General features: G+C 44.9%; 1 protein-coding gene across 2 annotated transcripts in view; it reads right to left on the reverse strand.

The window, feature by feature from the left end:
* SLC14A2 (solute carrier family 14 member 2) overlaps nt 1-27,614 on the reverse strand; it is an 86,266-nt gene that overhangs the window by 51,049 nt on the left and 7,603 nt on the right. The window contains exons 1-9 of one of the 2 annotated variants that reach the window (XM_037805518.1): nt 23,887-23,902; nt 16,967-17,014; nt 15,794-15,983; nt 11,447-11,575; nt 7,232-7,424; nt 2,994-3,141; nt 1,855-1,989; nt 729-778; nt 34-216 (exon numbers count right to left, since the gene is read on the reverse strand). In XM_037805518.1, the coding sequence (XP_037661446.1) occupies nt 34-216; nt 729-778; nt 1,855-1,989; nt 2,994-3,141; nt 7,232-7,424; nt 11,447-11,575; nt 15,794-15,983; nt 16,967-16,994 (1,056 nt within the window). In that variant the 5' untranslated portion in view covers nt 16,995-17,014; nt 23,887-23,902. Of the gene's footprint in view, nt 1-33; nt 217-728; nt 779-1,854; nt 1,990-2,993; nt 3,142-7,231; nt 7,425-11,446; nt 11,576-15,793; nt 15,984-16,966; nt 17,148-23,886; nt 23,903-27,614 lie in introns of those variants that run through there. The other variant, XM_037805517.1, reaches the window with a different exon arrangement.

Raw genomic sequence — 27,614 nt, forward strand, 5'->3', positions numbered from 1 at the left:
TCCAGGCAAAGAGCGTTTCTGCCTGGGCCTTGACTAGTCACCACTGGGGGACTTCTCTGCTTCGCTGCTTTTCCCCATCAGGTAGTAGACGCGGTTGGCCTCTGGGTAGGTGACTTTGCTGAGCGGGAGCTTGTGGATGGCGGGGTTGTTGGTGGTCAGGAGCAGGAAGAGGAGGGTGGAGAGGCAGAAGGCCCAGGTGCCCAGCGGCACACCGATCTGGAGGTAAAGGCATTCGGGTTGGGGAATGTTCCATGGCCCCCTCCTTGGGCTGGGGAACGGGTGTGGTAGGGGTTGAAGCATTTGTGTTTCTGGATTCACAATATCAGAGTAGTTGGTCATGGACTTTGAGGTCTTGTTACCTTTGAGCACAATCAATCTTTTAATGATGGAGCTGAAAATTGGCCTAAGGATGGTCTCCGCCATCCAGCCACCCTCTCACTGCTGCTAGTTATGTCTCTCTTTTCTTCTCTCTCTCTCTCTCTCTCTCTCTCTCTCTCTCACACACACACACACACACACACACACACACACACTCACACACCCCAGGAGCACATCTATGCATGCGAGTCCTTCTCTGGACAAACCCTAAACCCTGATACTGGCATTTGGTGGAGAACCAGCCACCAGTTACTATGACTTGCTCAGATTCTTCCACAAGCCCTCATGTGCCCTGAATCCTGGCCAGGGAAGAACATGTTAGGGTAGAGTTCAGAAGCATCCAAACTTACCACCGCCATAATGTTGGAGAGGGCTGCTCCCATGTACGCACAGAACAGGGCTGTGGGGCGAAAGGGCCATGACAGAGTCAGCTTCCCAGAACCTGCCCCTCCCGGCCACTGCCTTGGCAGAACTGTGTCCCAGCCCAAGAGCAGGAGTCCCACCCTCTCCCCCGCAGCCTCAGTGTCTCTAGCACTCCCTGACATCTGGCGTGGTTGTCTGACGATATTTGTTACCTTTGCACGTAGGGTTGACCCTCTCCCACCAGACTGTGCCTTCTGTGAGGGGCAGAGATTAAAGCTTATATGTTTGTTTATCCCCTCCCCATTTCCATGGTGGCCTGCATAGACTTAGGGCTCAATAAACATGCTTTGCTTGTCCATACTGACCTTGGGGATGGGCTAGCTCAGGCTGGTTGGCTGGATGATAGTTGGTTTGGGGGGCGGGTGGTCCAGCTACAGGAGAGCTTCTGCTAGGTCCCAACTGTCCAAGATTCTGAGTGGCTGTGATGCTGTCTGACCTCATCTGGGTCCCTGGCCCAGGCCCCAGAGGCCGGGCTGCTGGGTTCACCGTAGGATCTGAGCCCCGAGGGCAGGTAGGACAAGTTCCTTCTGCTCCTGCACCTGTGCTCTTTATGTCCCTCTCAATTCCCTACCAAATATTTCCCTGAAGCTGTTGAGATAAAACACAGCCTTCCCTTGAAGACTTCCCAGATGGTTCCAGCCACAGGAAGCAGTCCAAAGGCACTTACAGTCTGAACCTCAAAATACCTAGCACTTTAGACTTCATAAATATTTACCGAGCCACTGTCTCTCTGGACAGCCACGTGCTGGTGGCTGAGGGAGACACGAGGGACATGGAACTCAAGCCCAGTCTCTCATGTGCATGGGAAAAAAACAAAGAGAAGCAGTTCTGGAAGCTGCTTTGGTTTTATTTACTAAAGTCCTGCTGTTTCAGGAGAATGTAAGCAACCCAAGGACAGGAAGGCTGATGGAAATGACAGACTGAGATTTGAATCTCAATGGTCCTTCTACCACTGCCACTGATGGGTGGTGACCGTGCTCACCATGTGATTCACAGCCAAGGGGGAAAGGAAGGGCTGGAGGGGCACGCTTGTCAGCCTTTCTGAATACCCACCGCAGAAGAGGGCCAGCAGGTGTGTCTGCCAGGTGAGGGCATAGAACATGCCTCCGATGGCGATGCAGGACAGCACGCAGTTGTAGCTGCAGAGACCCATGTAGATCGTCTCAAAGGGCGTGGCCACCGTCAGGGCTGTGGGACAACGTGGGGCCTTTCTGTCTGGTCCGGGTCTTGGCACAAGCATCACTCCACGGTGGGTGCCAGGTCTTGGGGTGGCAGGCCTGACCCCACTCCTGTCACTCACCCCAACCCCCAGCCCTTACATGTCAAAGGAGCCTCGATAAATGGCATCTCATCTCAGGAAACCAACAATGAGGAGAGAGCACTGGTTTTCAAACTGTTTTTCAAAGCCACGTGTGACTACTTTTGGGTTGAGGGGAAGCCAAGGAGCTGGGACCCCCAACCCCTTCCCTCTCTTTGGCCAGAGCGGCTGCATTTTTAGCATGGAAGATTTCATCTTATTCTGCTTCAAAAGATTCAGAAAAATTATGTATACATACACATAGATACAGCAGAGGGATAATACGTTAATAGGTGAGTCTGGGTAAAGAGTTTATGGGTGTTTCTTATACTAGTTTTATTTTTATAGTAGTTTGATAAATTTGAAGTCCTCTCCAAATAAAAACCTATTAAAGTTCTGCTTCCAAAAGTTTTTGAAAAACATTAGAATAAGCCAACAGGTTGCTACTCCCAATGCCCGCACCCCAATTTCTGACTCTATTGTCAGCATATTTGTATGTATAAGTATGTGTGCATACATACATATTTATAAACACTAAATTGCATTTGTCAAATTTTTGAGAAAACTTTTTTTTCAAAATGCTGGGTCCCAGGCTTGGTCTGTTTCTGCTCTACACCCCCACGTTTGTTACCCTCCTCCTCCCAGCTCTCAGCAACCAGGGGCTCAGTGTGCTGGCCACAGGGTCCTCAGCCCCCTGGCATCTTCCTGCCTGCCCTGCTACTGCAGTCAGCTCCCTTTGCAGGCTCCAGAAAAGGAAAAATAACCCCCTACCCTGAAGGTGTCTGAAAACTTGAGCAAATAACTTGAGTACAGAATATCTGCTGGGCACATGGGAGAAATGACGTCAGGAAAATCATCCTGAGGACCGCTGAGCAGAGAGAGGGCTCCACCCTACCTGCGAGCAGCCCCACGATTGAGCCAATGGCTGCGTGTAGGCAGATGAGAGGCGAGGAGATGAACAGGGCCACCAGGAACACGCCGCCTGTCCAGGGATTGTCACAGCCGTACACCTGGCCGACCCCGACGGGGATGGCTTGTAACAGCTGCAAAGTCAACAGGGTCCCGGTCACTCGGGCACTGATGGACCACACACAGAGCAGGCCCCAGGGCCAGGAGAGAGTCCCACCTGGGGGAGTAATGGGGTGGAACAGGAGGACGGCCATGCCTGCCAGAGTGGGAGAGCACATGGGCAGGCATGAGCTGGAACAAATAGCTCCTCACTCCATCACCTGGCAGGCATCTGCACCTCCCTGCTGGGCAATGATGCTTCTGAGGAGCTCAGGGCTCTGCCTTGAGAGTGGAGGCTTTGAAGGCACCAGAGGACACCTTCTTTGGCAGTTTCAGGGCCCTGGGGATTTCCTCTAGAACTTCTGAAATCCAGAAATATTCTTGGAAGTATTCTTGGAGATATTCTAGGCCTCTTTACAGAGGAGGAAACTGAGATCTAGAGGTGATGGGTGACTTGTGGGTGGCCAAGCCCAGATCAGACCCTCTGACCCCAACCCCTAGTCTGAGGCTGTTGACCACACGCACCGTCTCTCCGTGAAGCCACTGTTGGCAAGTCCTTCTTCACGGGCTGCCATGCCTTCAGTGCTACCCGGGAATTATGGGCTCCTGGGAGAAGGAGAAGGCATTTTCCCTGTTCTTGAGGAGCACTTAGCATCACGGGAAGGTTGTGTGTGGAACATCAGAGAACAGCACGAGGCCAAATGTTCCTGAACCTGAGTCATTTGGTGGTTTGGGGATTTGGGGTGATTGATTTGGCAGTGATGTTGGATGGCCCTTCTCTGTCTGGCTGAATCATCCACATTTTGGCAGTCCTTTCAGGGCAGGAAGGAAAGGAGGGAGAATGTCAGGGTAGGGAGAGCCCTAGCCTGGGAGTGGAGGGCTCCAGCTCCTGGGGAGGCTCTGCCGTGAGTTCTTGTGTGACTGGGGGCATGTCACACCCTCCTCCCGGGCTTGGGTGTCCTCTGTAACATGAGAGGCTGGCCTATCAGATGATCCCTCCAGCTTTAAAATCCTGTAATCTTTTCTCTGTCCCCAGGTCATATGACCTCCCTGAAGAGAGGCATCCTTTATGGCTGGATACATAATAGGTGCTTAAAAATATGTATTGATTACTTCAATACAAAGTTCTCAAACTTTGTTGCACATTGGAATCAACTGGGGATCTTTTAAAAAAGACTGATGCCCGGCTGTCCCTGAGACATTCTGATTTAATTGGCATGGGGCAACCCCCCTTCCCCTCACCTAGAGTTTGGGGACTGCTGGATTAGTTACAGAAAATCTACTGCAGATATTGAGCACTAATTGCATTTCTCCCTGTGGATGAAATTTTGTACTTTGCAGCAAATTGATTTGATGCAGGAGTGAGTCTGATGACTTTAGGAAAGAAGTGTTTGAGGAGTCCCGGAGAGCTTTTAAGCTTTCCCCCTCTTTTTCTCCAAATGAGTGGCCTTTTAGTAACCAAACACTGTTTGGATCTGAGCCTATAAACTTGTGAAAGGAATGGGAAGGTGGGGCCCGGTGTTATTTATAGGAATGTACCAGACCAGAGAACTCAGCTTAAGGGTAGGAAACAGGCTGGAAATCTACTTAATAAATACCCTATCCCCCTCTACCACCTTCCCAATGTCTGAGGACTGCAGGATGCTGAGGGGAAGCCACCTTCTGCTCTTCCATCAGGGAACACAGGTTGTAAGCCCAAGCAGTCAAGAATGAAAGGAATGAGGGAACACGTTGCCTCGGAATGGAGCCTGGGTTTAGAATGAAGTGTCCTCAGCTGGGATCCATGGTTTAGCCTGGTGAACTGTGGCACTGGGCCCTGCCCTCCCTCTACTCTGCTCCCACGGTCCCAGCTGACACCCTGGGGTTGGGAGCAGACTGCTGTGAGGTGGTGGAAATTTACTGAACACTGGCCACCTCGCACTCCTTATAAATTCTCTAACAGCAACAAGCTTCCTGTAACAAAAAGGAAGTCATTCCCCCCCATTGTTTTAAAGAGAAAAAGGGAAATGTCATCGATTCTTTAAAACTCAGATCCAAATGGTGTGGAAGAAAAAGAGCCAGTTGTCAGAGTGGTGGTGTGGTGGGGAGATAAGAGGGTGAACTGGGGCCTCAGGATACCTGGGTTTGGTTTGGGTCCTGGTACCACCACTTTCTAATGGCTGATTCTGAGATGAACAAGAGGCACCTCTTCTCTGTGACCCACACGACTGGTCCCCGTAGCACTGAGCTGGACAGCCTGGCAGTCTGGGTGGGAGGCTCCGTGGGCCTCTCTCTCTGGAAATGGCACCTGTGGCTGTGGCTGCCACTCAGTAAATGCCTCCCGGGTAGGGAGCAGGGACAGCAGACCAGTTTGCCTAATTGCCGGGTGGCCAGCTCACTGATGATTCTTCTGATGTTGGAGTCCAGCTCGTGCCCCAGCTGTTTCACGCTTGAAAAGATGGGCTTTCCCTTACATGCAGGGCTGCCTTTTCCATTTTCTTGGATTTAGGTGCCAACCCTGCCTCTGATCCCAGCCCCAGCCCCAGGCAAAACTTTCAAAAGGTTTTGTGTCATTTACAGCTGTGTCTGCCATTAAGGACAGGAGACACGTTCCTGTTTAATAGGTTTAGGTTTGGACTGTGGCTCTCCCTGGGGGCCACACTGGGCCACTCCTGTGCTGTCACCCATGCCCTGATGGTGGCCCTGGATCTGCAGCCCATGGCAGAGTGACATCGAGGTCCAAGCACACGTAGAGACTGGGAATGGCCTGGGTGATGAGGGTTTGGAAATCAGATCACACAACATCTGAAGACAAGGGGGACATTTTCAAATATTCAAAAGACTACCACGTTAAGCGCGATTCTGAATTACTCTAGAAAAGAGAGCTAGAACAAACGGGTGAAAGATAAAGGGAGTCAGATTTCAGAAGAATGTAAAGAATTATATCCCAACACTGAAAGGACCCAATGGTGGGGTGGGCTGCGCTGTGAAGTGATGGGCTTTGCCTCCCTGCAGTTCTCAAGCCGAGGGGACCCCTCCTACCTTGGCCTGGGGCTCTGAGGCCAGGCTGCCTGGGTTGTGAGCCCAGGCACAAACTGCAGTTTGACCTGAGGCAACTTATTCTCTCTGTTCCTTAGTTCTCTCAACTGTAAAGAGAGAGAACTAAGGCACCCCCAGTACTGGGTCATTATTAGGGTTCGTAAGTTACTATGTTAATTGCTTGCAACAGGGCCTGACACAGTAAAGCTTGCATCGAATTGGCTGTTAGCTATCTCTATGTTCGTTAATAAGGCCAAAATTTTACAATTCTGTTTATTTAGCCTTGTGTTAGATCTTTATTACATGCATTTATCCCAATGTCTAGAGATCAGGAGAATAAATGAGAATAAATGAATATATGCATTTATGACAGTAGGATATAAAGCAGGTTTTCTGAACTTTGGCACTATTGACATTGTGGGCTGGATAATTCTTGGTTGTAGGGGACTGTCCTGCACATTGTATGATGTCTAGCAGCATCCCTGGCCTCTACCCACTGGTTGCCAGCAGCAATTTTCCCAGTGGGTGACAATAAAAGTCTCCAGATATTGCCTAATATCTCCTGGTGTGGGTGGGGTGGGGCGGGGTAAAATCACCCCTGGTTGAGAATATAGTAGACTACATGAAAATTCATCCCCTGTCTTCTATTGATATAACTTTAAAAATCCTAATTTTAAACATTTATTTTACTCTCTTGTAGTTTAATCACACCTTTCCTCTTATCTAATATTTTCCCCCCAAGCCCATCAATCTGAGTCGTCAAGTTAGCCTTATTTGCTCACTTGTTTATTATGTTTTCCCATGGAGAGTGTGAGCTTCACAATGGCAGGGATGTTGTCTAGCTTATTCCCCACGTATTCCCAGGATCTGAAAAAGTGTCTGGCACATATTATGTGTTCAGTAGGGATTTGCTGAGTTAATATATGGATGCCGCAACGGAATGAATGTTTGTAATGCGACCCTTTCCTGTCCTCCTCTCTGCTAAGGCCCATCATCTGCCAGAGATGCATCTAGAGATGCTGAGAGCCTGAGTAACCCACAAGCTGGTTAGTGAGAAGGTCTGCAGTGGGATCAGGGGCCCTGACTCATCTGCACTGGGTAACTTACCAAGGGCATTTCAATGTCTGTCCAGGTAATGTTGGGTACTGAAGAAATGGGTTCCACCAGTGTCGTGGGGAAGAAGAGGTTGTAGTGGCTGGTGGCTGCCAGATACAGGGTCAAAACGATGTTGAAGGGCAATGTGAAGACCGGGAGGTCCCACTTGCTGAAGATGGAATTCAAGGCACTAGAAAGAACAGGGCTAAAGATGGAAGAAACAAAGAGGTAATGACCATGGCCATCCTTAGGTTCCACTCTCTCTTCAGCTCTGGCCGTGGTACCATCCACTCTATCCTCTCCTTGGCGCACCCATTGCTGGCTCCCTCCAGACTCTAGTGGTCCATTGATCTGGGATTGGAAATAAGGTGTGCAATTTAAGTTCTAGACATTTGAGGCTTTCAGCTTTGAGGAAGAAACTTGAAAAATATTATAACTTGCTTTGAATGGAAAACTCTATCAAATGACTTAAATATTTCCTTGTTTCTTAAAGTCAAGAAAGCTAAACAAAATGTAATGTTTTCTTATTGCCTTTGGATCAAGATGTACAGTGACTATTGGCTGTGATAACATTTTAGAAGTTTGACCTCCTGCAAGAAGGCAGCTATAGTACTTAGGTAATATGCAGGCTTGGATATAGCAAAAATACTTTGAGATTTCTGAGAATCATGAGGTGATAATGAAACTTTCAGTTGGTTGTATCCTCTGTCTTCCAGGCTTCTTCCTTAGAAACAGCATGGATTGTGGAGGCAGGTGGAGCTGGTGCAAATCCTAACTCCTATACTTACAGGCTGAGTGAGCAACTTGAGGTAGTTAATCTCCCTTAGCTTCAATTTTCTCTGAAAGGGACCAGCCACTCTAGATAACTAACACCCCATGTCTCCCATTCTCAGTGAGCTGCTGGACAAAACATGAGATCACATTACTGCTTTGACTGTCCACCTTTAATTCATGACTATGAATCTCAAATGGGCATTCAAAAGTGCCTGAAAAATCTTACACAGATGTAGGGATGTCTAATAAATTAACTTTCCACCTCCCTGAGACAGCAATTTCACATTTTCTCCTTTCTCACATCTTCACTATCTGCTCCCCTGTAGTCTCAGGTGGCCACCTTGCTTCTCTTCATTAAGAAACGCTTCATCGTCCCAACCTCAAAATCCACACCCCACCTTCTTTGTCCCTTTATGCTCTGCCTCTCTCCTGGTCTCATACAATGGAAGAAGATCGCTGCTTCTTTATCAGGCCAAGTCTTCTGTACTCTGGGTTCAACATATCCCGGACTTCACAACGCTCTCCTCTCTCTCCTTCAGCTTCAAACTCTCCCTCTCCTCCAGCTTATCATTGTATACAACATACTCTAGTACCTTCTGCCTTTAGAAAGCTTCCCTCTTTAACCTATGTCCCCTTTTTCCCCCTTTTTTCTGCTCTCCTTCACAGCATTAGTCCTCAGAAGGATGCTCTAGCCTTGCTATCCCCAATATTTCTCCTCCCTTTCTTTCCTAAACCCACTCCAATCAGGCTTGTGTTCTCAGCACGCCACAGAAACGGCTCTTGTCCAGTTCAGCAATGACATCTATTTTGCCAAATCTAGTGGCCAATTCCCTGCTCCTTCATTAGATAGTTGGACCTTCCCACTGCATGGAAACACTTTCTCTCTTGGCTGCCACAACACCAAACTCTCTTTTTCTACCTGCTTCTCTGGGTTTTTGTCAAGTCTCCTTCGATATTTCTTCCCCTCTTCTGCCAGATATCTGAATGTTGGAAGACCCTACAGCTCTGTCTTGAGTCTTCTCTTTTTTTTTCTTCCCTTTCTTGGTGACATCCTTCAGTACCACGGATGAAATATCTGCTATATGCTTCTGTCTTCCAAGTTGTGATCATGTCACTAAGTTCCAGATTTGTATATTCAATTATTTCTCAACATCTCCATTTGGAAGTCTAAAATTTAATACATTCAAACAGAAGTCTTGATTTTCATCCCCCTCCCCACACCAACCTGTTAAACCTCTCCATCAACGCAGCTGCTTGGGCAAATTCTAGGAGTGCACTGAATCTTCTTTCCTCTCCTTACTCATGCTCCACAGCCTCCCAATGAGTCCTGTTGCCTTTACCTTTCTTAATATATACCCCAAATCCAGCCACTTCATGCCAGCTTTGTAGATATCACCCTAGTCCAAACCACTCTCATCTCTCTGCTGGTTTTTTCCACCAGACTCTTAATTGCTTCCAGCATCCACTCTAGCCTCAGTTAAAATCCATTCTCCACACCACAAGCAGAATCGTTTGTTTGCATTTAAACCATATTCCACCACTCCCTGCTTAAAGGCCTTTAAGAGCTTCCCACCACAGGTGCAATACATCAAAAGGCTTTCTGGTTCTACATGGTGTATGGGGTTTGGCCCTCACCTGCTCTCTGACCCCACAGCCTCCCTCCCCTCCACCACTCATGGGGCTTCAGACTCACTGGTCTTTCTGTTTCCCAAACATACCGCACTTCCCTAGCTGGGGGCCCTGCATGGGCTGCTGCTTCTCCCTGCGGCATCGTCCCCCCAGATCGTCACATAGCAGATAACTACAAATCATTTAGGTGACAGCCTAAATGTCACCTCTGCAAAGTGGCCTTCCTGACCACCCATTTCTGTCCCATTTATCCCATTTTGCTTTCCACGAAGCACTTATCACATCTTGAAATAATCTTTTTCATTAACTAGTTTATGAGTTGATTGCTATCTTTGCCATGAAGAAGATAAGCTCCAGGAGGATGGGTACCCTTCCTGGTTCACAGATATCCCCAACATCTAGAATAGTCCCTGCACATAGCAGTCACTCAATAAATATTGGTATGTTGGATGGATCTGGAAAATGGCACTACCAATATCTACCCTATGGCTTGAATTTCCAGGATTCCATGAATGGATTAATCAATTTTCTGGAATAGTAGCATGGAGCTCAGCCTACAGTAACTGGTGCTCAGTGTTCTCTCATCTTTTAAATTGGGGGGCACTGAACACCAACTGCCCCCCAGTGCTGTGTGGCTGAGGAGCTTCATCTATGTGGTTATAAACCAGCTGTATATAAGTGAAGACAAATTCTCCTACCCCCCACACATGGGTATGTGAGGGGCATTAAGGAATTCCCCACAGAAATGACTGCTGTAGCATTTTGTTCCAATAGTTTAAGAATGAAAGAAACTCTACAAAGAAAAATAAATTACCCAGCATGCTTAATATAGTAATTTATTTGCAAGCACCATTAAAAAGTAATGAAACAGTACTAAAGCTAACTTAAAGCTGGTTTTAGTAACTCCAGAGTTTGGAGCCAAAGGAGAACATTTACTTCTTAGAGGTGTTAAAAATAAATCCCATGTTTGGGAGGAGTCAGGCACAGGGTGATGTATGTGTGAGCCAGGACTGGGGATGGTGGACCAACCTTAGGTGTCCTGCCCCGTGTGACATCGGGCCTGCTACTGATAGCCTTGGGCATGCTATGGATCTGTGTAATTCAGATGAATTAAGGACCATGTGTGTAAAAGGCCTAGCACACCCCTGTGCTCAATGACTATTTGTTCCTAACCCCTTTCCCTTTTGACCTTTTCATCCTGTCTGCAAAGTGAGGTGACTATATGGCTAGACCTCAACTGATACTTCCAATTCAAAGGTTCTATGTTTTAAATATAGAAATTCAGTTCCAGGAAAGCCCTCCAATTCTATCACAAGAGAGTCTTCTGCTCTTGAGTCTTGGTTGGGCCACAGAGCAGATAATTCACATGTGGCCAGGTGTCGAGAGTGCAGAACCTGGCTTTAGACTGCCAGCTTTCCAAAATTTCACAGCCTGTGACTTGGGCAAGTGACTTAATCTCGGCATGCCTTGGTCTTCCCTTCTGTAAATTGGGAACAATAATAACTCAACCTTGCTTAGCCCTGGGTCTGGCCTGTAGGAAGTATTCAACAAATGTTAGCCTTTAGTTTTAAACCTACCATCCGAGGAAGATTATCAATATAATAAAAAACACCGTGGTCCTTTGCTGCTTGAAAAGGTCCCGTTATTCCATATTCAACAATGATCCCATGTGGTAACTGAAGGATGGATTCCCACCACGTCTTGCTGCACAAACCAGCCCAACGATGACCCTAGGCCCACCATGGTGCAAATCCCCATCCGGTTTGAGACACTAGCTCCTCGGGGCCCCTTGGATCTGTGAGCAGAAAGAATAAGGTGCCTCACCAGGCCATGGTGGTGAAGGTCACGGGAAGCAGAAGCCACCAGTAGTAGTCTAACTTCTCGGAGAACACGGCTATCAGCACGCCTACCAGCATCCCGTTGTACCCGTGGAGTCCCGAGGCGATGGTGGACCTGGGGGTGAAAGGGTTACTTGGCGCTTAGGTTTGGGGGTGCTCGTCAAGCCCTCCTGGGACCTTGACTCCTTTAACAACAACAGAGAAGAAGTCAGCTCACTCGATGAATACTGGGCTGCCACGCAGCTGCCAGCGCCCTTCTAGATGACACTCACCCGCATAGGCACGTGCCTTGATTAGTCTTGCTGAGCTAGAACAAAATCATGCACTATTGTATTATCTGTGCTTAAGCTCTTCCCTGACTCTTAGAGGAGTCTCAGAAATCTAGAACAGAGGGACATCCAGTAGCAACCTGAGGTGTGACATGGGGAGGTTGTGTGTGTGGATGGTGGGGTGGGGGGAGTGTTCTGGCTGCATTATGTGACACTGTAAGTGTGTGAAGTTTGTGTGTTTTCCCTCTGTAAGTCTGCACCAGAGTGAACAAGCTGAGCCAGCTCTGGATGCCCACCTACCCCCACCCTGTGTCACAGTAACTAGGGGGGCCAGAGGTGTGGTAGAATCTGAGCTTTTGTCTATCGCCTCTTTATGCTTCACCAGGGATGCCTACTTGCACCTGAGCTTCTCTCTCTAATGATAAGAACTCTGTCCTTGATATTTTCAATAGCTCTGCTGGGTGAGAGGGGTGGGAAATAAGTGATAGGGAGGGGGCCAGGTTAATCACACTGCAAGTGCCCTGCCAGAGAGTGAGCTTTATGTGTTTGTGGTCTGTCTCCCTGCACTTGATTGTAAGTTCCACGAGAGCAGGACTTTGTCCATCTGTGCACTGCTGCATCCCCGGTTCCCAAAACAATGCCAGCCGTGTCTGGTGCATGGAGTGGGAGGATGGGAGGTGGGTGGGAGAGACAGAGTGTCAGGAAGGGCTGTGGACACAGGACATGTGTGTGGACACTTGTACTAGACACATTACACAGAGGGTTTTTAGCCACTCTGAGGCCAGGAAAATACAGGGGTAGCTGGGGATAGGCAGGGAGCTGGGGAGGAATGTGGGAGGCAGAGAAGACAATTGGAGTTCAGGATCCCCTTGGGGCTAGAATATAATGACCTCAGGAGCAGAAACGTTTGTTTTGGGATAATCATTATTTTTAGTGGGTTTGCATTTTTTCTATGTTCCCCTCCCCTCCACCATGGTTGGCCCACATTGGGGGGAAGTCCTGCAGCTGCAGTAGCTGGGAGTAGTGGGGGTGGCAGGAATCAAGATGAGGGAACCCATGAGAGATAAAATTAGAGGGACATATCAGAGCTGCCTCAATGACTTTCCATCCCCGTGGGGAGTCTCCTTCCAGAACTCTTTTTCCACCGAAACCTTGGTGGCTGCTAGGTGTCATTTTCAAAAGGAAACCCATTAGCTTACATTCCCACCCTGACCACCAAAAATATAAAATTAGGTTTAACTTCAATGGCAAAAAGATCTTCGGTGGGGTCATGTTCCATCAGGACACTGCAGCCTCAGTGCTCTTGACCTTGAGTTACTACCTGTAAACTAAAGTCTTGGGGTGGGGGTGGCTATGATTATAACCAGAATATTGGGACACAACCTTGGAAGGTTGTGTGTAGAAATGTGTAGGTTCCCAGGGCTTGGAGGCTTTGGTGTGAACATAGCACTGGCCTATCAGCAATGAAGCGTGCATCTCTTTCTAGGCACCATAGTGGAATATGGATGTAGTATACATGAACACTGTTAGAAAGTAGCTAGGGAGAGAAGACTCATAAAACAACCGGAGAAGAATCCAATATGGTAGTAGACATATTCTGCGGCTTTTCAGAGAGAAAGAAGGGATCAGAGTTCACTGAGGTAATCTTGGGTGGCTCCCTGGAGGAGGAGGAATTCCAAGAAGTTGTAGGATTAGATAGGCAGAGGCATATCCCAGATGTCAGGAACAGCAAAAGAAACAGTGCTGACTTGGGAACAAGTGGTGGGTGATTGGTGGGTGATTGGAAAGATGGGGCCCATCAAAGGGCTTTGGAGGCCAAGCTGAGGGGTGGGGTTTTTATCTGATGTGTATTTGTCTTGAATTTTTAATGAGGGTGTTTGGGAGGATTAGGCAGGTATGGTGTGGCTCTCACCTTATAAACTGGAGTCTGTGAAGGTATTGATTCAAAGTCTTACCAATCGATTACCAATCGATTAGGGCTGGGAGGAAAATCAGAGTCTCAGACTGTCAGCAGAGCAGAAGGGACACAGGCCTGTCTACGCTGAACGTCTGTCTTACACATGAGCATCATGGAGACGTGCTTGCCTAAAATCACCTGGCCAAGAAGGCAGTGGGCTGGATGGAGTTTGCCCAGGTGAGTTTCAGCCAGCAGAGCTGAGGCAGCTAGGAGTGGATTCTACTTCAGCTGCCCAGGAGATCAAAGGTAACTGGGAGCAAGGCAGAGGGAACCCACTGGTAGAAACAGACACGAAATCCCCACTGGAGCCGTTTTCATCTCACCCATCAGATCTGCACCCAAAAGAATTAGTGTCTCATCCATCTGACCTCAAATGACACCCCAGCTTGTTAGAATCAGAGTGATCCCCCAAGCAGCTTCTTCTGGAGGCAGGACCCACCCAGCACGTGCCTCCGTGCCTCCGTGAACTCTGGAATGTCAGGGGTTCTGCAGAAAGTACAACTCCGATTTCTCCGCTGCTCTGGGATCCCTGGATGGCCTTGGGCCAGCAGGGAAATGCAGGGGCCCCTTAGGTGAGCGCCTTCCCCGTCCCAGGCACCTTTTCTCATGTAGCTATTACTCCCCACCCCAACCCCTCACCACTGCCACATGAAGTGGTAGCAAGAAGGTCATATAACAATGCATGATAGGGTTTTTTAGTCTTTTTGAGACTAACCACTGTGAGGAATATATTTTACCTATGACCCAATTGTCTCCCACTCTCTCTTGCACCCACATAAATGGAATGAAAATTTCATAAAATATTTACATTTAATGCACATGGATGACTCTAATCTATTTTATTTTTTCCATTGTTCTAATTTTTTTTAAATGTGGTGACAAACCAAATTAGTTCATGATCTGTAAATGAGTTGGTAACCCAAAAATTGAAAAACACTAAGATATGGGATAATCCAGCATTTCTCAGACTTTCCTAACCACCAGAAGCACCTGGAAGTGTCTGGTTAAAAGTATAACAACCTGAGTGACAGTGTGATTGTGAAAACCTTGTGGATCACACTCCCTTTATCCAGTGTATGGATGGATGAGTAGAAAAATGGGGACAGAAAACTAAATGAAAAATAGGGTGTGGGAGGGTATGATTTGGGTGTTCTTTTTTACTTTTATTTTTTATTCTTTTTTTCACTTTTTCAGGTACAAGGAAAATGTTCAAAAAATAGATTGGGGTGATGAATTCACAACTATCTGATGGTACTGTGAACAACTGATTGTACAATTTGGATGACTGTGTGGTGTGTGAATATATCTCAATAAAATTGAATAAAAAAAAATACAACGCCCTGAGCCCCCTCTCAGATGAGGATATCTATGGGAGGGAGAGAGTGGGGTGGGTGGAGCTGAGAAGATATATTTTTTAACAAGCACTCCAAGTGATTCTGTCAGCAGGAAAGTTTGGAAATGTTGGAATTAGATGTGGCAGTCTGAGGAAATGGTCAAGTTCTATAAAATGCTAGTTAGTGTCACTTGACGTTGCCTCCAGTGCACAGCTCCAGCGCAGCCTGGCTCCTGCACCCAGGCCCATTCCTGTCCCTGTGCCACGTGTTGCTCCTGCTTGTCCCCCTTCCCTGATGCCCCCTCCCATACTGCCCTCCCTTCCCCTCCTGCCTCCCCTCCTTCCCCCCATACCTAATGTTTCTAGCTCAATGGCTGCGCCCCTCATCTCCCCAGCACTTACAGATACGTGCCTTCTCTGAGCTCTTGATTCGATATTGTCTTGTATTAGTCCAACATCTTTCCTGACAGTTAATCTGTCTTCCCCAACTAAATTGTGGGCTCCATGAAGGCAGGACAGCTGAAGGGTTCCTCTGTACCTCTCTCAGAGCAGGAGTTTTGAGAAGGCTCAACAGTCAGAGGAAGCCTGGTGCAGTCACCTGCTGTGAGCAGCAGGAGTTTCATCCTGTAAGGACCTCCAGGGACTTGGTCAAAGTTGGGATCCAGAGGACTTCGGGCCTACTGGTAGGCTAAGGTTGGCTAATCACTGAATTAAACAACTTTCCAGCTGTCTGCCCCATGAGTCTTGTCAAAACCTCCGTGAAGAGAAACCCACCTGTCCTGGCTCAAGGCGAGGGCAGTTAAGGTGGAGACCACTGTCCCCAGGATCCCAGCAATTGTCCACCAGGGGTTCTGGATCAGGAGCCCTATGATGATGATGAGGCCGCTGAGAGGGTTGTTGACGAACATCACCTGAGCAGTCCCCCTAAGGACCCAGTCTGTGAACTGGACGACCAGGGGCTTATCTGAAAGAGACAGAGCCATCAGCAGGGTCAGCCTGTGCTTCCCTGCTGGACCACTGGCTGCCATGGCAACCAAGGCAAACAGGGATGCATGAGCCAGACATTTCTCCTTGTTCAGCCTGGCCAGGGGGCTTTGGCGTCCAGCCCACCTCCTCTAGTTCAGCAATCAGCCTGCAGTGAGGGGTGGTTTTTGCCATACAGACTGAGGCACCGTGCTGAGAGCAATTTCACGCCATTCCAGCATCAGCTTGGTTGGCAAGGAAGCCCCAGTAGCGTTCCAAGGGAAGTGTGTGGGTTCAAGGAGAGGGATCGGGAGGGAAGGAAACTCTTGTTTTTTTTGTAGTGCTGTAAAACTCAATGGAGAGCTGGTATCCGGGCAGCAAAGAAAGGAGCCTGGAGTCAGGGAAAGGCGGCTGGGAAAGAAATTGTTTTAGCCCAGCTGTGAAAATCAGTATTGAGTCAGGGCCCCAGGGAAGCCAGGTCCAGAAGAGAGGACATATATTCTGCCTTATTCTCTGGTTCAGTTTCCAGGACAACCTGTGCAGGTGGGGTCTGAGTATGGCTGGGGATGGTGGGGGGTGTATGTTGAAGCATTTAGCTCAGGGAGATTAGGAGAAGGAAGATGTTAAAATGAAAGAACACTGGAACACTGGGGAGGGGCAGCCAATATTTTGTTGGCACTTAGTGGGCACATAATAAGTGGCTATGGAATGAACAAAGGCATGACCGTTCAGCTTGTTGGGATATTGTTTAAATGTTGCTAATGTGGTTGTCCCATATTTATTCCATGTAGGAATGAACAATCTGTAAAGAATCAGTGGAAATCATTTGATTCTGAAACAGTAAGAATTCCAGTTTTGTGGGTTCTTCATGTCCACACAGAGCCCACCCTGGGCTGTGGGAGCCCTTGCCATGGGTGAGTGGGGGGCAGTGTCCTTGGTCCAGGCCAGAGGGAGGGCTGACTTCCCGCTTGGGCATCTGCCTACCTTTCAGCCAGTTCCTGCACTCCTTCATCTCGCCTGTGAGGTAGCCCACTGCTCGGAAGAGGCTGATGCCCACACGGCCTGCAGAGCCCCGATGGGCCACCTCATTTTCTCTCCTTTTACTCCTTTCATTGGTTTTTTCAATTTTCACAATGTGGCTATCTTCATTGGATGACTGGAGATCCTTTCAGGAGAAGCCATGACAAGATGTCAAATAATATAGCTTTCTGAGCACAGGGGTATTTAGGCGTGGGGACGGGGTGTCAGGTGTTTTTGGAAAAGATAAAGGATCCTGAGACAAAAGGGTGAGACACATGCTCATTGTCTAATGCTGTCCAGTGGGCCCCAGGCAGGCCAGCTCTCCCCAGGACTACTACTCATTCTGCATAGCAGGGGTTCTTAACGTTTTTACGTCAGTTAAACGTTGACAGTTTGGAGAAGCCTATAGGTTTCTTACCAGAATAATGTTTTTTTTTTTTTTTTTTTTTCTTACTAATGTTCAGGGACATTTTATTTTTGTTTTTCTTTTCTGAATCTTCTAAGCAGCATTAAACTATAGTACATTTTAAATATACATACTATGCTTTTTTTTTTTTTTTTTTTTTTTTTAATCATCATTTTATTGAGATATATTCACATACCACGCAGTCATACAAAACAAATTGTACTTTCGATTGTTTACAGTACCATTACATAGTTGTACATTCATCACCTAAATCAATCCCTGACACCTTCATTAGCACACACACAAAAATAACAAGAATAATAATTAGAGTGAAAAAGAGCAATTGAAGTAAAAAAGAACACTAGGTACCTTTGTCTGTTTGTTTGCTTCCCCTACTTTTCTACACATCGATCCATAAACTAGACAAAGTGGAGTTTGGTCCTTATGGCATTCCCAATCCCACTGTCACCCCTCATAAGCTACATTTTTATACAACTGTCTTCGAGATTCATGGGTTCTGGGTTGTAGTTTAATAGTTTCAGGTATCCACCACCAGCTACCCCAATTCTTTAGAACCTAAAAAAGGTTGTCTAAAGTGTGCGTAAGAGTGCCCACCAGAGTGATCTCTCGGCTCGTTTTGGAATCTCTCTGCCACTGAAGCTTATTTCATTTCCTTTCACATCCCCCTTTTGGTCAAGAAGATGTTCTCCATCCCACGATGCCGGGTCTACATTCCTCCCCGGGAGTCATATTCCACGTTGCCAGGGAGATTCACTTCCCTGGGTGTCTGATCCCACGTAGGGGGGAGGGCAGTGATTTCACCTTTCAAGTTGGCTTAGCCAGAGAGAGAGGGCCACATCTGAGCAACAAAGAGGCATTCAGGAGGAGACTCTTAGGCACAAATACAGGGAGGCCTAGCCTCTCCTTTGCAGCAACCGTCTTCCCAAGGGTAAAATCTATGGTAGAGGGCTCAACCCATCAAACCACCAGTCCCCTATGTCTGTGGTCATGTTAGCAACCATGGAGGTGGGGTAGGCGAATACCCCTGCATTCTCCACAGGCTCCTCAAGGGGGCACTACATCGTTTTTTTTTTTTTTTTTTTTTTTTCCTTGTTTGTCTTTTTTCTTTTTTTTTTTTTTAACTTTCCCTTCTTTTTTCAAATCAACTGTATGAAAAAAAAAAGTTAAAAAGAAAACAAAAAAAAACAAACATACAATAAAAGAACATTTCAAAGAGACCATAGCAAGGGAGTAAGAAAAAGACAACTAACCTAAGATAACTGCTTAACTTCCAACATGTTCCTACTTTACCCCAAGAAAGTTACATACTATAGCAACATTTCAGTGAACTTGTTCCTACTACATCCATCAGAAATTAACAGACCATAGTCATTTCTGGGCATCCCCAGAACGTTAAATAGCTTATCTGTTCTTCTTGGATTATTGTTCCCCCTTCCTTAATTGCTCTCTACTGCTAGTTCCCCTACATTCTACATTATAAACCATTTGTTTTACATTTTTCAAAGTTCACATTAGTGGTAGCATATAATATTTCTCTTTTTGTGCCTGGCTTATTTCGCTCAGCATTATGTCTTCAAGGTTCATCCATGTTGTCATATGTTTCACCAGATCATTCCTTCTTACTGCCGCGTAGTATTCCATCGTGTGTATATACCACATTTTATTTATCCACTCATCTGTTGATGGACATTTGGGTTGTTTCCATCTCTTGGCAATTGTGAATAATGCTGCTATGAACATTGGCGTGCAGATATCTGTTCGTGTCACTGCTTTCCGATCTTCCGGGTATATCCCGAGAAGTGCAATCGCTGGATCGAATGGTAGCTCTATCTCTAGTTTTCTAAGGAACTGCCAGACTGACTTCCAGAGTGGCTGAACCATTATACAGTCCCACCAACAATGAATAAGAGTTCCAATTTCTCCACATCCCCTCCAGCATTTGTAGTTTCCTGTTTGTTTAATGGCAGCCATTCTAACCGGTGTTAGATGGTATCTCATTGTGGTCTTAATTTGCATCTCTCTAATAGCTAGTGAAGCTGAACATTTTTTCATGTGTTTCTTGGCCATTTGTATTTCCTCTTCAGAGAACTGTCTTTTCATATCTTTTGCCCATTTTATAATTGGGCTGACTGTACTATTGTCATTGAGTTGTAGGATTTCTTTGTATATGCAAGATATCAGTCTTTTGTCAGATACATGGTTTCCAAAAATTTTTTCCCATTGAGTTGGCTGCCTCTTTACCTTTTTGAGAAATTCCTTTGAGGTGCAGAAACTTCTAAGCTTGAGGAGTTCCCATTTATCTATTTTCTCTTTTGTTGCTTGTGCTTTGGGTGTAAAGTCTAGGAAGTGGCCGCCTAATACAAGGTCTTGAAGATGTTTTCCTACATTATCTTCTAGGAGTTTAATGGTACTTTCTTTTATATTGAGATCTTTGGTCCATTTTGAGTTAATTTTTGTGTAGGGGGTGAGGTAGGGGTCCTCTTTCATTCTTTTGGATATGGATATCCAACTCTCCCAGCCCCATTTGTTGAAAAGACCATTATGGCTCAGTTCGGTGACTTTGGGGGCCTTATCAAAGATCAGTCGGCCATAGATCTGAGGGTCTATCTCTGAATTCTCAATTCGATTCCATTGATCTATATGTCTATCTTTGTGCCAGTACCATGCTGTTTTGGCAACTGTGGCTTTATAATAAGCTTCAAAGTCAGGGAGTGTAAGTCCTCCCACTTCGTTTTTCTTTTTTAGAGTGTCTTTAGCAATTCGAGGCATCTTCCCTTTCCAAATAAATTTGATAACTAGCTTTTCCAAGTCTGCAAAGTAGGTTGTTGGAATTTTGATTGGGATTGCATTGAATCTGTAGATGAGTTTGGGTAGAATTGACATCTTAATGACATTTAGCCTTCCTATCCATGAACATGGAATATTTTTCCATCTTTTAAGGTCCCCTTCTATTTCTTTTAGTAGAGTTATGTAGTTTTCTTTGTATAGGTCTTTTACATCTTTGGTTAAGTTTATTCCTAGGTACTTGATTTTTTTAGTTGCTATTGAAAATGGTATCTTTTTCTTGAGTGTCTCTTCAGTTTGTTCATTTCTAGCATATAGAAACATTACTGACTTATGTGCATTAATCTTGTATCCCGCTACTTTGCTAAATTTGTTTATTAGCTCTAGTAGGTGTATCGTTGATTTCTCAGGGTTTTCTAGATATAAGATCATATCATCTGCAAACAATGACAGTTTTACTTCTTCTTTTCCAATTTGGATGCCTTTTATTTCTTTGTCTTGCCGGATTGCCCTGGCTAGCACTTCCAGCACAATGTTGAATAACAGTGGTGACAGCGGGCATCCTTGTCTTGTTCCTGATCTTAGAGGGAAGGCTTTCAGTCTCTCACCATTGAGTACTATGCTGGCTGTGGGTTTTTCATATATGCTCTTTATCATGTTGAGGAAGTTTCCTTCAATTCCTACCTTTTGAAGTGTTTTTATCAAAAACGGATGTTGGATTTTGTCAAATGCTTTTTCAGCATCTATTGAGATGATCAATTGATTTTTCCCTTTCGAGTTTTTAATGTGTTGTAATACATTGATTGTTTTTCTTATGTTGAACCATCCTTGCATGCCTGGAATGAACCCCACTTGGTCATGGTGTATGATTTTTTTAATGTGTCTTTGGATTCGATTTGCAAGTATTTTGTTGAGGATTTTTGCATCTATATTCATTAGGGAGATTGGCCGGTAGTTTTCCTTTTTTGTAGCATCTTTGCCTGGTTTTGGTATTAGATTGATGTTAGCTTCATAAAATGAATTAGGTAGTGTTCCATTTTTTTCAATGTTTTGAAAGAGTTTGAGTAAGATTGGTGTCAGTTCTTTCTGGAAAGTTTGGTAGAATTCCCCTGTGAAGCCATCTGGCCCTGGGCATTTATTTGTGGGAAGATTTTTGATGACTGATTGGATCTCTTTGCTTGTGATGGGTTGGTTGAGGTCTTCTATTTCTTCTCTGGTCAGTCTAGGTTGTTCATATGTTTCCAGGAAATTGTCCATTTCTTCTACATTATCCAGTTTGTTGCCATACAGTTGTTCATAATATCCTCTTATAATTTTTTTAATTTCTTCAGGATCTGCAGTTATGTCACCTTTTTCATTCATTATTTTGTTTATATGGGTCTTCTCTCTTTTTGATTTTGTCAGTCTAGCTAGGGGCTTGTCAATCTTGTTGATCTTCTCAAAGAACCAACTTTTGGTGATATTTATCCTTTCTATTGTTTTTTTGTTCTCTATGTCATTTATTTCTGCTTTAATCCTTGTTATTTCTTTTCTTGTACTTGGTTTAGGATTGGTTTGCTGTTCATTTTCTAGCTTCTTCAGTTGATCCATTAGTTCTTTGATTTTGGCTCTTTCTTCCTTTTTAATATATGCGTTTAGTGCTATAAATTTCCCCCTTAGCACTGCTTTTGCTGCATCCCATAGGTTTTGGTATGTTGTGTTCTCATTTTCATTCGTCTCTATATATTTAGCAATTTCTCTTGCTATTTCTACTTTAACCCACTGATTGTTTAGGAGTGTGTTGTTTAACCTCCAGGTATTTGTGAATTTTCTAAGTCTCTGATGGTTATTGACTTCTAATTGTATTCCATTGTGGTCAGAGAATGTGCTTTGAATAATTTCAATCTTTTTAAATTTATTGAGGCTTGTTTTATGTCCCAGCATATGATCTATTCTGGAGAAAGTTCCGTGAGCACTAGAAAAGTATGTGTATCCTGGTGATTTGGGATGTAATGTCCTGTAGATGTCTGTTAAATCTAATTCATTTATCAGATTGTTTAGGTTTTCAATTTCCTTATTGGTCTTCTGTCTGGTTGATCTATCTATAGGAGAGAGTGTTGTGTTGAAGTCTCCCACAATTATTGTGGAAACATCAATTGCTTCCTTTAGTTTTGCCAATGTTTCTCTCATGTATTTTGTGGCACCTTGATTGGGTGCATAGACATTTACGATTGTTATTTCTTCTTGCTGAATTGCCCCTTTTATTAGTATGTAGTGGCCTTCTTTGTCTCTCAAAACATCCCTGCATTTGAAATCTATTTTATCTGAGATTAATATTGCTACACCTGCTTTCTTTTGGCTGTAGCTTGCATGAAATATTTTTTTCCATCCTTTCACTTTCAGTTTCTTTGTGTCCCTGTGTCTAAGATGAGTCTCTTGTATGCAACATATTGATGGTTCATTTTTTTTGATCCATTCTGCGAATCTATATCTTTTAATTGGGGAGTTTAATCCATTTACATTCAACGTTAAAACCGTGAAGGCATTTCTTGAGTCGGCCATCTTATCCTTTGGATTATGTTTGCCATATTTTTCCCTCTCTCTATTAATATCCTTTATTGTACCCATACCGAATCTCTTTAGTACTGAACCTTTCTCCAAGTCTCTCTGTCCTGTCTTTGTTTCTCTGTCTGTAGGGCTCCCTTTAGTATCTCCAGTAGGGCAGGTCTCTTGTTAGCAAATTCTCTCAGCATTTCTTTGTCTGTGAAAAATTTAAGCTCTCCCTCAAATTTGAAGGAGAGCTTTGCTGGATAAAGTATTCTTGGCTGGAAATTCCTCTCACTCAGAATTTTAAATATATCGTGCCACTGCCTTCTCGCCTCCATGGTGGCTGCTGAGTAGTCACTACTTAGTCTTATGCTGTTTCCTTTGTATGTGGTGAATTGCTTTTCTCTTGCTGCTTTCAGAACTTGCTCCTTCTCTTCTATGTTTGACAGTGTGATCAGTATATGTCTCGGAGTGGGTTTTTTTGGATTTATTCTATTTGGAGTTCGCTGAGCATTTATGATTTGTGTATTTATGTTGTTTAGAAGATTTGGGAAGTTTTCCCCAACAATTTCTTTGAATACTCTTCCTAGACCTTTACCCTTTTCTTCCCCTTCTGGGACACCAATGAGTCTTATATTCGGACGTTTCATATTATCTATCATATCCCTGAGGTCCATTTCGAGTTTTTCAATTTTTTTCCCCATTCTTTCTTTTATGTTTTCATTTTCCATTCTGTCATCTTCCAGGTCACTGATTCGTTGTTCAACTTCCTCTAGTCTTGTACTATGAGTGTCCAGAATCTTTTTAATTTGGTCAACAGTTTCTTTAATTTCCATAAGATCATCCATTTTTTTATTTAGTCTTGCAATGTCTTCTTTATGCTCTTCTAGGGTCTTCTTGATTTCCTTCATATCCCGTACTAGGGTCTCATTGTTCATCTTTAGTTCTTTGAGTAGCTGCTCTAGGTGTGTCTCTTCTGGTCTTTTGATTTGGGTGCTTGGGCTTGGGTTATCCATATCGTCTGGTTTTTTCATATGCTTTATAATTTTCTGTTGTTTTTGGCCTCGTGGCATTTGCTGACCTTGATAGGGTTCTTTTAGGGTTTGTAGACCAGTTGAAGTCCTTATCTCTAATTTATCAGATCTACAGCTTCGTGGAGTACACTTTCTCTAAGTAACCAGCAGGTGGCGTCCACGAGCCACCTGTTCTCCACAAGCCAGATCTCCCCTGCTTAGCCTTTTTGGTGAGTGGGGGAGTGAGTCTTGTGGGGCCCAATTGGTGTCCCAAGCTTGCGTGTGTAGTTGGTGTTGCCTGCCCTGTATGTGGGGCGTGTTTCTGGGCAGTCGGGGAGGGGGGGTGGCCCTAACAATCAAATCTCCCTGATGATCCTAGAGTTTTAAAGCTACTGCAATAGTCTAATCCTTCAGTTCAGTCCTGCCACAGTTTGTCTCTGCCACTGACCCACAAGTCTTTGGTATTGGCGTATGGCTCCTGAGACTTGCAAGTGGGCCCCTCTTCCAGGCTGTGCACCCCTGGTCCTCTGTTGAGGGATGACTGTGCTATGTCGCAGGTGAGTGCCGTCCCCCCAGGGCAGTTCTGGGCTGCTGGGCTGTGTTGGGAGGCTCCCAGTCTGCTCAAATGATGGCTGAATGGGGCTCTGTTAATTCACACTGCTCCCCCTTCCCAGCTCTGGGACATTCAGCTGAGGTTGCAGGGAAGGCTAATGTCCACGCCCAGTTTTGTGGTGTGTGCCTGTTATTTGAAGCACTTCAGTCACGCTGGGTTGTCTGGGGCAGCTCTGGGCTATGGGGCTGGCGATGGGCAGGAGTGTTTCCTGTCCACCAGGATGGTGGCTGTGAGCGGACACCCCCCTTTTCTTGGGAAGTTGTGTTGTTTAGTGAATTTTCTCAGCCACTGGATTATTGCCTTTTGTCTCAGAGCTCTCTTAGTTCTGCTCTTGACTTGACGTGCCCAAATTTCAATTCTTTGAAGCTTTCTGTATTGAGCTTCTTAGAGTAATTGTTTTAGAAAAAGCAAAAAGGATTTAAAAAAAAAAAAAAAAAAAAAACGGCCCTCCTCAGAGATCTAATGGGTTATTGAAATGCTAATAGACAAAGCAACCAGGGCCATTAAGGAAAAGTGCCCAGGGCAGAGAGATCAGCCTTGCTTCGGGATTTGCATATGCGCCTCAAGGCCTGATCTCCGCCCTTCCCCTTTCTGTGTTCACCAGAACTCCAAAAATCCTCTGCTTTTATTTTGGAGTTTTTCGTGTTGTTTTTTTTCTATGCCTGTCTCCTCTCTGCTGGGCTGGCTGCTCTCAGAGTCTCTGGTGTCTGGCCTCAGTCTATCTATGGTTGGAGTTTGAATCAGTAGAATGAGTTTCCGGTAAGAGCAGCCACTGCAATTCTCCCTTCTCCTTCCTGGAGCTGACAGCCCCTCCTCCCCCGGGACTGAGCCTGGCAGGGAGGGGCGCGGGTCCCCTGGCCGCAAAAACTTACAGATTTCGCTGATCTCAGCAGTTCCACGTTTTCATGAGTGTTGTATGAAGTATGCCCAAAGACAGATTGCTCTGTGGTGTCCAGTCCACGCAGTTCCTGGCTTTTTACCTACTTTCCTGGAGGAGTAACTAAAACATACAGCTCACCAGTCTACCATCTTGCCCCGCCTCCCCCAGAATAATGTTTTAAATGCATAAAGTAAAATAGGATTACAAAGGAAACAAATTATATTGAAATACAGTTACTACAATATTAAAAAATATAATATGCTTATATGTGGTAGACTTAATACTAGTATAATTTCAAAGTAGTGATGAGGGAATAAATAGGGCACCCTCACCTAAACTCAGAACAACCCTGTAGGGTCATCCACCTCTGGAGCTCACCATAGGATCCCCTGAGGTGGTTTTGGGGACTGTATCATAGTCTAACCTCTCTCTGCATAATCCTGCTGCCTTTATCACTCTATACATGTTGATCACAAGGGTACTCCCAGTAACCTTCTTATATGCAAACCTCCATCTCAAAGCCTGATTCCCAGGGAATCCAATCTGTGATGGTGACAAAAACCTCAGGTACTGCTAATATAACTGCTGTTCACTGCCTATATTCATAATTGAAGGAAATGCTAAAGTTCATTGGAGGTTGGTGAAAATGAAGATTATTTTCTCCATCCAAATTCATACCTGCATCAGTTCTGACTGTGGAACCCTTGGTCAAGAATCTCTGCTCCAGAGCTACACTGTTCAATATAGTAGCCATTGGGAGATGTGGCTATTGAGCAGTTGAAAAGTGGATAGACAGTCTGAATTGAGATTGCTCTATGTGGATTTCAAAGATTTAGCATGAACAAAGAATAAAAAATATCTAAAAGAATTTATATTGATTACATATTGAAATATATCATATATATATATTAGGCTATAAAATATATTAAGATTAATTTCACCTGTATTTTTAAAAATGTGTTTTCTAGACAGTTGAAACCCACACATAGCTTACATTATATTTCTTTGGACACTACTGGTCTAGAAATTTCCCCAGCCTCTTCTCTGCACCAAAACTTAATAATCTTGAGGACACCAGTGAAAATAGCAGAGTAAACACATCCAAAAAGTCTCTTTTCCACAAGAGTAATGAGAACACTGGCAGAAATTGTGCCTGAGGTGGTGGAAAACAGTTGGGCCAAACAAGAGACTAACCAAAAATCTTAGGAAAATCTGGGGAAAGAAATATCCATAGGGGACTTTGAAAGCTTAGACAAATTCCTGTGAATTTAGAAGGTTCCACATGGGTGTAGGGCCATGTACATGCTCAGGGTAGTGTACATGCCCAAGGCCATGTGTGTACTCTGGGAAGATCCGACAAGCCACTGAGCTCTCACTTCTGGCTGATTTTGAGTCTCTTTTCAAACAGGAAGTGAAGGCTAAGGTGGAGGTGTAAACTGCTTGGCTGAGTGTTAAAGGTGTGCTACAACACAGGCACAGAACCCCTTGGCAAAGACTGGGAGACTTACTGGTCCCAGGAATCTATGGAAACCTCTGTTCAATCATTAGCTGACCACTAAGCTAATGGAGCAGAGATGTCAATGGCTGTACATAACAAAGAATACAGATTTACAGAATTAGTTCAGAAAAATCACTAAACAAATCAAACAGCAACAGACCTCAGGAAGGAGAAGAATATGATTTCCACAATTGCCAAATTATATTATTAAAAATGTCCAGTTTTTAAGAAAAAAATTATGAGACATGCAGAGAAACAAAGTATGGCCCAAAACACAGGGAAAAACGCAGTCAATAGAAACTATCCCTGGGGACCCAGACATCGGACTTATTAGACAAGGACTTTTACCAGCTATTTAAAATATATTCAAAGAATGGTACTAAATCATAGCTAAAGAACTAAAAGAATGTTTAAGAATTATATCTGACCAAATGGAGAATATAAATAAAGAGGAAATTAAAAAAAAATAAGTAGAAATTCTGGACTTACAGGGTACAGTAATGGAAATGAAAAATCCATTATTTTTCCAATAATGAAAATGAAAAAGGTACAATAATGGAAATGAAAAATTCACTAGAGGGGCTTACCAGCAGATTTGAGCAGTTAGAATAAAGATCAGAAAACTGGAAGCCAGGTCAACTGATTACCCAGTCTGAGGAACAGATTGGAAAAAGAATGAAGAAAAATAGACAGACTCAGAAACCTGCAGGGCACCATCAAGGCATATAAAGTATGCATAATGGGAATCCCAGAAGGAAAGGAGAGAGAGAAAGGGGCAGAACAGGTATTTGAAGAAATAATGGCTGAAAGTTTTCCAAAACCAAAAATCAGTTCTTCGAAAAGCTCAATACAATTGGTAAACATTGGTAAA

This window comes from Choloepus didactylus, chromosome 16 (assembly GCF_015220235.1).
Source record: "Choloepus didactylus isolate mChoDid1 chromosome 16, mChoDid1.pri, whole genome shotgun sequence".
In the NCBI taxonomy this organism is placed as follows: Eukaryota; Metazoa; Chordata; class Mammalia; order Pilosa; family Megalonychidae; genus Choloepus; species Choloepus didactylus.